The sequence below is a fragment of the Erythrolamprus reginae genome, chromosome 1, assembly GCF_031021105.1.
Source record: "Erythrolamprus reginae isolate rEryReg1 chromosome 1, rEryReg1.hap1, whole genome shotgun sequence".
Lineage (NCBI taxonomy): Eukaryota > Metazoa > Chordata > Lepidosauria > Squamata > Dipsadidae > Erythrolamprus > Erythrolamprus reginae.
The window spans coordinates 253,432,772-253,445,272 of record NC_091950.1 but is presented as its reverse complement, the minus strand read 5'-3'; the positions used below and the strand labels follow the sequence as shown (position 1 = coordinate 253,445,272).

Sequence of the window (12,501 nt, the reverse complement as noted above, 5' to 3'; positions counted from 1 at the left end):
GTGGATTTACAAACCACGTCTGCTGGAAGTTTGTTCCAAGGATCTACTACTCTTTCAGTAAAATAATATTTCCTCATGTTGCTTTTGATCTTTCCCCAACTAACTTCAGATTGTGTCCCCTTGTTCTTGTGTTCACTTTCCTATTAAAAACACTTCCCTCCTGAACCTTATTTAACCCTTTAACATATTTAAATGTTTCGATCATGTCCCCCCTTTTTCTTCTGTCCTCCAGACTATACAGATTGAGTTCATTAAGTCTTTCCTGATACATTTTATGCTTAAGACCTTCCACCATTCTTGTAGCCCGTCTTTGGACCCGTTCAATTTTGTCAATATCTTTTTGTAGGTGAGGTCTCCAGAACTGAACACAGTATTCCAAATGTGGTCTCACCAGCACTCTATATAGCGGGATCATAATCTCCCTCTTCCTGCTTGTTACACCTCTAGCTATGCAGCCAAGCATCCTACTTGCTTTCCCTACCGCCTGACTGCACTGCTCACCCATTTTGAGACTGTCAGAAATCACTACCCCTAAATCCTTCTCTTCTGAAGTTTTTGCTAACACAGAACTGCCAATACAATACTCAGATTGAGGATTCCTTTTCCCCAAGTGCATTATTTTACATTTGGAAACATTAAACTGCAAGTATTCTGGTGAAAAATTAAATAGCTGCAAATTGTAATGACTTTCTACATCAACTTTCAGCTAACTTTATATAATGGTATAATGTCGAGATTTTTATTTTTTTGCTGATGTCTGGAAGGTAGGTCCAGAGGTAACTTTTGAGGAGGTTGGCTTCAAAATAATTCCAGTGATTAAATGCTAACCGTCCCTTAGTACAAACCACTTTACCATAGAATAATATCTCTTTCGTTTTTCTTAGGCATAATGGGGAAGCAGAATAGCAAACTGGCTCCTGAAGTGATGGAAGATCTGGTGAAGAGCACGGAATTTAATGAACATGAACTCAAGCAGTGGTACAAAGGATTTCTAAAAGATTGCCCCACTGGAAGGCTGAACCTAGAGGAATTTCAGCAGCTTTATGTTAAGGTAAGCTCACAGTTTGTGTCATGTCCCATACCTCATTGATAACACGGCTCAAGAATAATTAATTGGATCATTTGTAGCCAAGGTACTTAGAGTTGTTGGGGTTTTTTTTGAAAGCAGCAAAATCATAATCAATGACAAATGTGCCTTTTCTGTGTCGTGAAAGGGCTCACTGAGAGAATCAGCCCGCTAGAGCTGAAGTGAGGTTTCCACGGAGGTCAATGGAATTGAGCTACAAGCAGACCTTCATAACGAAGTTAACTTTATTAGAAAAGTACAAAAAAAATGATTATATTGCCTGGAGAGGCAGAAAAGCATGTTTTCACATCTTAACGACTAAGAAAAGAAGATGTCTGCTAGCTTCTCTTCCTGTGTAAGAAAGGAAGTGAGCAAAGCAGTGTTACATCATAGAAAGGGAGGAGCTACATTAACAAACAGAGTTAACCATTTAACTACAGGATGTTTCTTAATGTCTTTGGAGGCTGTCAACCCACAGCGTGACACTCTGCTATTGATGTCATTTTGTGATCATCATCAACAACAACAACTCCTTCATTTTACAATAAATACATAGAGAATGTCTCATACAAGAGTACTAATTTAGACCCTTTAGAAAGTGAAGAGGCTACCCAGCACATGATAGGCCACATCCTTCTTCTACTCAGCCCAAAAGCATGTCAAAGAATTGCTAATAAACAATGGAATGACAGCACAATTGTTTATATTCCTTCCTCCCTTCTGTCTCATGTTGGTTTGCTGGAAAACATTTTGTAAACATCTGTGTATGTGGAGTGCATGTTTTTTTGGGCTTATGTGCTACTTCAGTGGTAATTGATTCTAAGCAACATATGTGCTGCAATTATCAACAAAATCTTTTGTCCTTATTAAAATGTGTTGATGAACAGACTGTGCTCTTTATTTTTATTTATTACATTTATTTGTTTATTTATTAAATTTATTCACTGTCCATCTTGTTATCACTCTGATTAGTTTACAATCTGGTAAAACAATATTTTGGAAGGTTAAAATATAGAATAAATACATTGAATATGTTAAAACAACAAAGAAAAGGCTAAGGAGGGAGTTAATAGCTTTCAAAATAATATTTTTTTTTCTGCTTACATTTCTGCAGCATATATTTTAATAAATTTTATTGATTTTTTAAAATTTTAACAAAAAAATAAAACATAAATTCAAACATAAATGTGTGTGCCATCACCAGACAAACAAAATCATATATCCCTCCACCAGGGAAGATTCAATTCTATATCTTTCATTTACCTCAGCTCCGGGTTACATTGCTCATTCTTATAGAGTGATTGAATTTTATTTTTTACATTTGCATCGCTTACTAATATTAATATATGGTTTTTAACCTTTTCCCACCACCTCATCGTTGCTACTAATTTCTCTTCAGTATAATTATGTAATCTAATTTCCATAATTTCGTAGTGAATGTGATCCACCATGTACCTGCACCAATTTTTTATCGTCCATTTATTAGCCTCTTTCCACCCAAGCACTATAGTTGCTTGGGCACTTTCTATTACTGCAGTTTTAATTTCTTCATATTCTTTTACCTCACTATTTTTTATCAATAGTGCTGCTTCCTGCTTTCAAAATAATTTATTTATTTATTATTATTTATTTATTATTTAGATTTGTATGCCGCCCCTCTCCGAGGACTCGGGGCGGCTCACAACAGAGAAAAACAAATCATAAATTGTATCACAATTGTTTCATTCAGGTTAAATAAATTATTTTTTGCCTTTGGGATAAATTATTATTATACAAAACAATTTGCAATAGTGGTGAATATACTGTATTATTGGTGTATAACTCAAAAACTCTTAAACATCGAATGCTGCACGTGGGGGGGAATTGGGCAGCGGCAGTGGCAGTGGCAGCCTTCCCGTGTTTCAGCGGCTGCCCCTGAGGCCGCCCAGCAGCCTTTGGCTGCTTCCCTCCCTGCGGGAGACTGGCAGGCGTTGCCCCGAGGAGCCCTCCCAGCAGGCCGAAAAGCGGCTCAGGCGAGCGGCTGTGGCAGGGGCTGGGCAGGGCCTGCCTCTCTCGCTGGGGCAGCTTCGTTCGGAGTGCCGTTCACCAGCCGCTGCTGCCATCCGAGGCCATCCCACTGCTGGACGCACATACCAGCCCTGATTGCAAAGAGGGATGGTGGAACTCCTTCCGTCCTTCGCTTCAGCGTCAGGGAGAAGACAAGCAGCATCTGTGCCAGTTTCCAAGCCTTCTGCGTGACCGATTCTCTGTCTGGGAGCTCCGTCTCCTGCCCCACGCACCTCCTGTTTCATCCTGCGCTCCGAAAGGCTTTTCACTCCATTTAGTACCAGCTAGTTTCCAAGCCTCCTGCATGACCGGAGGGGGGAGAACAGAGGGGGGAGAACGGAACCCCAAGCACTGCCTTCAAGCTCCATGCAAGGCAGCCGCAGGTCCTTCCCGCATTCTTCAGCCAGGCAAAAGACGCGGCGGCGGAGGTCCTCAGGTGCCATCTTGCACAGAGCTTGAAGGCAGCGCTTGGGCCTCCGTTCTCCCTCCTGTAGTCTCCCATCCAAGTAAGCAGCAGAATCCCATCTAACCCTGTTTAGCTTTTTCAAGATCATCTAAGGTTTTACACAAGGTTTCAGAATAGAGGAGTGTAGAGTAGAATAGAGTGTAGAGTAGAAAATAAATCTTTATTCGCCAAGTGTGATTGAACATACAAGGAATTTGTCATTAGTGCCTATGCTCTGCGTACATAAAAGAAAAGATACACTTGTCAAGAATCATGAGGTACAACGCTTAATGATTGTCATAGGGGTCAAATAAGTTGGGTTTGGTGAAACTTGACTTTGGTCTTCAAACCTGGCAAGGCTTGTGGACTTCAACTCCCATTCCTAAGGTAGCATGACTGGTAGATGAATTATGAGAGTTGAAGTTCACTAGTCTTAAAGCTGTCAACTTTTAAGACCCCTGGGTTAGGGGTTAGGCGTGCAAGGGTCTTCAAACCTAGCCACTTTAAGGCTTGTGGACTTCAACTCCCATTCCTAAGGTAGCATGACTAGTGGAGAAATTCTAGGAGCTGAAGTCCACCAGTCTTGAAGCTGTCAAGTTTGAAAAGTTTATAATAAGTATACATGGTTGTAAAAAGCATTCTGCTACACTGGTATTTTATTAAACAATAATAATACTACACCATTTGGTTCAGAATACTTTTTTCCTTGTTTTTCTCCTCTAAAATCTGGGTGCGTCTTATATACCGGTGCGTCTTATACACCGAAAAAATATGGTATATACTGCTCAAAAAAATAAAGGGAACACTTAAACAACACACTATAACTCCCAGTAAATCAAACTTCTGTGAAATCCAACTGTCCACTTAGGAAGCAACAATGATTGACAATTTCACATGCTGTTGTGCACATTCAACTTTGTACAGAACAAAGTATTCAATGAGAATATTTCATTCATTCAGATCTAGGATGTGTTATTTATTTGTTTGAGCAGTATAGAATAGAAAACGTTTCATTAACTAGCATAAACTTTTTTAAAGGAGAGAAGATAATAGGCACATAAGTTTGCCTGTGAGCAAATCTTCAGATAATAACTGAAGATTTTAGAAAGATACCATGAAGATCATAACCTAAAATTGAATGAATCTATTTATAATTTATTTGTACAGCTAAAAGAATTTAGTAATCATTTTCTCTTTGCTGCTCAACATTTACTTTAAATGTTTTATTATAATCATTACAACTTTCCTCATTTTCTTCTTTTCTATTTATCTCCTCATGTGCTGTTAAACACACACACACACACACAAATAAAAGCAATGTTAATTGAAACTGCATATCATACAAAGCACATAAAATTGGATTCATCTCTATTTACCTCCACAGATGTACTCAAAATAGATTCATTTTTTCCAGATCTCTGTCCCAATATATATATGTGTGACAATTTGGAGGCTGTTTATTCTACCAGTTCTTTATTTACTTCTCTTAGTTCACTGGGGATTTCCAGTGGCTGAGGACTAAAATGACTTCATTAACTGTGTTGTCAAGATCAACATGCATTCCAGAAAGACCTCTAATACAGCCAAATAGGAAAAGATCCTGAAAACGTGATAGAAGAGTTGAGAATCAGGTTAATCCGGAAGCAAATTTTGATCCAAATAGAGGATACTCTTAGGTAGATTAATATCAGCTGGGTTTTGATGGGAACTAATGATGTGTAGTCACAACAATGTCCACTACTCACTATACCTGGAGTCTGAAAGTGACCAGGAGCACAATATTTTCCATAAAAAACTATTTCAAATACACAGTTTTGAATAAATTCATGAAAGCCATATTTCACTGAGTTGATGTGATTTTATTTCTAATTTTGACTGGTTAAAACTGAATTTGGGGAAGTGACATCTAAATTGGTATAGTAGAGATCAATCAAGATATCAAGGTACAATCCTTAGGTTTACGCTACATGACCGAGCAATGTTTCGACTATAATTATTACAATGACCTGGAACATGAGAGCTGAGATTGTTCCTGGATTCTCTGATGTTTTTTGAATAAAAGTTGGATGTGACAAAGGATAGCCAGCTTTCTCCTAGATCTCCCTGTAGAAATATACTGTATGCAAGAACAGGGCTTACTGGATTATTAATAACAGCAAGAGAAGGAATAGGAAAGCTATATTCTTCATGGACTCACTTTGGTAGCGCAATGATGAAATACAATTGCACAGTCTGAGATTTGCTTTCATAACTGGTAATTTTCTGAAACCAGTCTGATCAACTCTGTATTACAGCCATTGACCAGCATAAAACTTGTCTACTATCACATATATTGAAAATCACATTCTTAACACTTAAAACTTAGAGAAAGGTCAATTTGGATGCATACTGCTTTGTCATTTTTATGGTCTAATATTATAAAAGATAACAATGTTTTATATTATTTAAGCTATGGCCTTACTGTAACCATACTAGTTAATTGAAAAGGGAAGTGAAAGGGCACATTAATTTTCCTGGCTGCAGGTGTCACGCTTAATAACTTCCACTAACTATTTTATTATTATGCATTTGTGGAGCTACATTTGATTCTGATTCAGCCAATTTTTCTACTATTTGTGGATGATAAACCCAGGGATGAAATTTTCCCAGTTTTTCTCGTGCCTGTTGGTCATTGGAAAGCTGGTCGCTAATGGAGCGTGAGGCTCCACCAACCCACCCGGACGCCACCATTTGGGTTCATTTGCCCTTTGTGCATGCACAGAGGGTAAAAGAACCCAAATGGCAGCATACGGACTGGTGGGCGGAGCCTCGTGCTCTCCATGACGAGCTCTCTGACGATCGACAGGCAGGAGCATTTCACCCCTGGATAAACCTATACATTTTTGATGAAACTTTTTTTTATCAGCAAAATCTATTTTATCAGAGACAGGCATTCTTCATTAAACTAAATCTGGTATTCTGTATGGTTACAAATTCCAGCGGGCTTGTCTGTTGAGCAGAAATGGAAGAGTTTTGTAGCTCCCTAAAGACCAGCAAACTGATTACAACACAAGCTTATCGGCTGGGCTCTAATCCATGAAAGCTTTTAACAAATCTGTTTGTCTTTATGCATCCCCAAGACTGTTGTTTATGTTAGAGCTGCCCCTCCAGAAGACTACCTATAATAAAGTCAATTTGATTATATTTTGTTGTATGAGAGAAGAGATACCGAATGATGAAAGCATCATTCTTCATATATATTTCGTAAACTCCTTAAAACCCACCTCTGCCGTCAGGCATGGGGGAATTGAGACATCTCCCCCGGGCCTATACAATTTATGTATGGTATGTTTGTGTGTACGTCTGCTTTAATAATGGGGTTTTAATATTTTTAAATTATTAGATTTGTCATGAATTGTTTTATTGTTGTTGTGAGCCGCCCCAAGTCTACGGAGGGGGGCGGCATACAAATCTAATAAATAATAATAATAATAATAAATAATAATAATAATAATAATAGGAGCAGTTTCCCATCCTATTCCCATTCCATTCTTTCATATTTCCATTCTATTCCATCCTATTCCCATTCCCGCTCCATCCTATTGCTATTCCATCCCATCACATTCCACCTCTTCTTCCCTCTCCCCAGTGCTTGGATGCTCTTCCTGCCTCTCTCTCCAGGGATAGAGACAGCTGTCATCCTTCAGGGGCAGACAGTCTCACCAGCCACATTGCCGGGACTATGTGTGGCAGCTAAATTCCACAAAGGAAGTACAGTGGATTTAGACAGTGGGAGATTTGGCCAATCAAAAACTAAAAACAAAAAAAAATTACTCATGGAAGTAAGCCACCATGGCCAGTGGAGCTGGACTCATTTCTGGACATCCCAGTGTGAGTAACATCCCTTCACTGACACTGCACGATGCTTCCGCTTATCTCAAAAGTATAAATTTGAATACAGAAAAAAGAATATATATTTAAATATAATTCATTCTTATAAATGTTAAGAAATAATTTGTTAAACTTCTCATTGAAATTTTTCATATTTAAACTAATTCTAATATAAATTCTAATATACATTTTATCTATTTTTATATAACATTTATTGAAGGAAAATATTTTAAGAAGTTAAAAAGTACAGAAAAGTATAAAATATAGAAAAGTGGAAGGACTATTTTTTTAAAAGGGAAGAAAGAAAGATAGAAGTAACAGGGAAGTACAGGATAGATCCAGAAAGAAAAAAGAAATGAAAGAGCAAATATTGAAAGAAGCATTTTCCAATCTTCTTTGCAGCAGTTACATGTTAATACTATTTCCACGCTCTTAGATTACATAATATAGTTTCCATCTTCCTGTATATAGCTGTACATTAATAAATCACCTGTTCATATTTATCAGTTTTCAGCAAAAAGGTCATAAAGGGTTTCCAGTCTTTTTATGAAAGTCAATTTAGCCATCTCTGCCAGTTCTGCCATCTTCATGATTCACCCTTCCATTATGGGTATTTCTGCATTTTTCACCTTTGTGCTGCACTTCCGTTTTATAATGAAATTTATCTCTAGCCTTGTGAAGAAAAAAGGGGAAAGAAGAAAGAACATTTTAACTAAACACGAACTTATCTCAGCAATCACCCAAATGAAGCAATTTTAGATGCTGTCAAGGATTAATTTTCCTACTGAAATGTGACCACGTATGCTTTATTTTTTTGTTGTAATGGAGTTCAAAGTATCACAGCATTATTACAGCATTGTTTTCTTTGTAGAATTCTTGACTGTGCCATTAAGAAGGATGGAGACACTTTTTTTTAGAGGCTACCAAGGGTTCATCACGGGCAAGGCAACGTTTTGTCCTGTTTTTATGTAGCTTCCTATAACATTTCTGTTTTCTCCCTCAAGAACCGCCTACTCATATGAAAAGAGTGTATGGTGCCAGATACTTCCTCGCGTAGTAGGCAACAGCAGTTGCTTATAACCTTGTGGGTTTCAGGAAAGTGTTGCTTCGTGCCACACTTGCTCAGCCATTATCTTCTTTCCAAAAACACTGCTATACTCCACATACAGTAGCTTGGAGACATTCTTGCAAAATAAAATTAAAAGGGAGATAGATCTGTGCAGTGATTTGTTTGGCAATGTATACCTGCCCAGAAGAATAAATCAGAAATAAGCTGAGGTGACAGAAAGCTTTTCAGTGGCTGTTTTCTTCCTTGGTGGAATGCCTTCCCTCCAGCTGTTCAACGGAGCCCATCTTTTTAGTCATGTGGAAGGCTGTTAAGACCTTGGTGCCTTTACTAAGACAACGGGGCAGGGCAGAAAGTTCAAATAGATAGTGTTCTGTCGAGCTCTCTGGTAGAATCCTCCCAAAAATGCACAGATACAATTTCAGACACACACACGTTTGAAAATTCAAAACAACGTTCTTTGTACCGAAAATGTAAATAAACAAAGCACTCTTTTTGTATAGCAAAGAGCACTCATCTCCAAACAAACTGGTAATTTGTACAAGTCCCTTATCAGTTCTGTGATACTTAGCTTGCAGCTGTGAGGCAATTCATAGTCCTCCTTCTTTCACAAAGTGAAACACACTTTGCTCTCGTTTAGTTTCAATGCGGGGAAAAATCAGCACACAAAGGTCAAACTCAGCAAAGCAGGCACGAAAAACCACGATCAGATAATCCTCCACAATGGCCAAACCCACAGGCTGCTATTTATAGCAGCCTCACTAATTACCACAGCCCCACCCAACCACAGGTGGCCTCATTTTCTTTGATAATAATCTCTCAGTTGTTGTTGCCTATGCATCGCTCTCCGCATGCGTGGCTGTATCATTAACTCTTGTTCCGAATCCAAGGAGGAGAGAGATAATTGATCTCCTTCTGAGCTGTCTGCCACACTCTCCTCCTCCCTGTCACTTCATGTCTTCTTGGTCAGAGGAGCCTTCACCAGCAGATTCCACCGGGAGCAAAACAGGCCTGCAGCATGTGGATGTCTCCCCCACATCCACAGTCCTTGTGGCAGGAGCTGGGCCAGAGCTAACCACAACAGATAGTATGAAGGAGGACAACTGAGCCTGCAATGGGGCATTCCAAAGGGACAATTAATTTGTTTTATGGTTTACTGTTTTCACTGTTTTATGATTATTCATTAGCTTTGTTGTTATTGTGAGTTGCCCAGAATTGCTTAAGGTAGGCAGTCCTATAAATGAGGATAAAGATTCGTTCTCCGAGTTGGTGGGTTGCTTTTCAAACATTTAGAGGGTATCAGTGTCAGTGTTCTGTTCAATACAGAATGCTGACTTCCCCTAAACTTCACTGGAGATGCTACCTAGCCTGGTAATGAAACGTTCGAAAACCAACTCGCAAGCTCAAAGAACGAAACTTCATCCTCATCCCTACAACCAAGCTATAGATAGTCGCCAATATTGCAAGTCATATCAATCTTACAGATGAATAAATGAAACATCTCAAAGGTTGAAGAGGTTGTTTACCTCCTGATACAAGAGTATTTTAGCTCAGTTATTAAGGGGATCATTTTATGAGACTAATCATACCATGCTTTAAAAGTGAAACCCAAAAGGAGGGAGACCCCTTCTTCCTCACCCCCTATTACACTTCATATCAGCTCCCTGTCTTGACTTCTGGGTGCCCTTCTACCTTCTTAGCCAACAGGGGGATTGATTCTTGGAATTGAAGGTTCACCTATTTGGTAAAGTTGATTGCCATGTACCAGGTTTTTTAAGACCAGCCATCCACAGTGGTAGTCTCTGTTCGGGGAATCTTTGACCAATGTTACCACGTTTCTCAGATAATAGCTTAGTTTCACTCAGGTTGTGGAAGGTTTATAAGCCAGAATAAGGGAGCCATGAAAAATTGTAAGGGAGATGGTTAATTGTAGTGCTGGCTTGCTGGGTTTCAGAAAATGTTATTTGGCTGATTGTGTGAAGCTGTAACGCATTCTGGCTGAGAAAGTACACATTTGTTTTTTGTTGAGCACCTGAACCTAAGAGGATGTTTTCCAAACTTTGCAGATTTGAGATATGAGGATTTCAACTCCCAGAATTTCTTAAGCAGGGAAAGGGCTGACAATTTGTAGCTCTCCTATTAATCTGGTGATGTGATTGTGGGGTTTAGCCACATTTCTCAACTTCCACAGCTTTTAAAAGAATGATTAGGAAGTAGGAATTTGTGACTAGACGAACAATCAAAAATGAGGAACTTTGTGAGGGAAGTTAGTGAAAATAGGAGACAGGATAGGATATCTCAAATCCTGCCAAAAAAATGAGATAAGAGGGAGAACTAGTCACTTGTTATGTGTATCATGTTTACTTTCTTATTAGATATCGTAATTATTTTTCGGTTGTTCTGGAAAAGGTGAAAGGACTAGAGGCAACGTTTTCTTAGTTGAGACACATCAGGGAAAGTGAGGTGCACACAAGTAACTCATGTATAACTGTTCTGTCGAGCTCTCTGGTAGAATCCTCCCAAAAATGCACAGATACAATTTCAGACGCACACACGTTTGAAAATTCAAAACAATGTTCTTTATAATGAAAATTCACTTAAACTAAGCCCTCTTTTGGTATAGCAAAGAGCACTCATCTCCAAACAAACTGGTAATTTGTATAAGCCCCTTATCAGTTCTGTGATACTTAGCTTGCAGCTGTGAGGCAATTCACAGTCCTTCTTTTTTCACAAAGTGAAACACACTTTGCTCTCGTTTAGTTTCAAAGCGGGGAAAAATCAGCACACAAAAGGTCAAAGTCAGTAAAGCAGTCACGAAACACAACGATCAGATAATCCTCCACAATGGCCAAACCCACAGGCTGCTATTTATAGCAGCCTCACTAATTACCACAGCCCCACCCAACCACAGGTGGCCTCATTTTCTTTGATAATAATCTCTCAGTTGTTGTTGCCTATGCATCGCTCTCCGCATGCATGGCTGTATCATTAACTCTTGTTCTGAATCCAAGGAGGAGCTAGATAATTGATCTCCTTCTGAGCTGTCTGCCACCCTCTCCTCCTCCCTGTCACTCATGTCTTCTTGGTCAGAGGAGCCTTCATCAGCAGATTCCACCGGGGGCAAAACAGGCCTGCAGCATGTGGATGTCTCCCCCACATCCACAGTCCTTGGGGCAGGAGCTGGGGCAGAGCTAACCACAACATATAAATATTCAAACAAATACTCTAAAAACTGTTAGATTTGGATATCTTATATTCAGACAATAGCACAATTTAGGAAGTTAATCTGCTTGATCAAATATGAAGTGCTGTTTACTCTTTTATTATTTCTCTGCAGGCACCGATCTTGGTGTGTTTCAAGCACTTTGCTTAGTGTTCAGTTAGCCCCCTGAGGAAATGCCTTGTGCTAATAATGGGATAGTGAAATAATTTCTGTAACAGAGCGCTATGAAATTTTAAGTGTAGGTTATGATGTCCCTAGAGAATGCAGTGGAAGAGATTACATAAAGTAGAGGAGCAATTTTCCAAAACACACAGAAAGTATGTTCATAAGCATACTGGCAAAAGAGAAAAAGCTTAAAGTTTGATCTACTTACTAAATGTAAGTTTAACATGAATTTTATCAGAAATATGAATTTCCTTTGGCAACTGGCAATCATACATTGGAGAGGGGGGAAAGAAGGAAACATGAAGACAAATGTCAGGAAAAGCATCTAAGATAATTCAGTTGATAATTAGGCACTAAGAAAATAGTAGTGTGTGGCAACTCAGAGCTATGGAAAAAGTGCTTCCCAAACTTAAAGTACAATTCTGATTTGAGCTTAAAAGCTGTTGCAGTATATGGAGATAAACAGTCTCAGACTCAACCTAGAAAAAAAAAGATCAACAAAAATAATTATAAATACAAGTAGGAGAATACTTCAGATTTTAAATGTTAAATTTTTAAAAATAGATTTGAAATATTTAAAGCTAATTCACCCAACTGCAAAACAATCTTGTGAATGCATT

General features: G+C 38.7%; 1 protein-coding gene across 1 annotated transcript in view; it reads left to right on the top strand.

Moving 5' to 3' along the window:
- VSNL1 (visinin like 1) overlaps window positions 1-12,501 on the top strand; it is a 147,947-nt gene that overhangs the window by 64,472 nt on the left and 70,974 nt on the right. Inside the window, exon 2 of the mRNA XM_070732856.1 lies at window positions 885-1,051. Coding sequence (XP_070588957.1) covers window positions 890-1,051 — 162 coding nt within the window. The 5' untranslated portion in view covers window positions 885-889. The remainder of the gene's footprint in view (window positions 1-884; window positions 1,052-12,501) is intronic.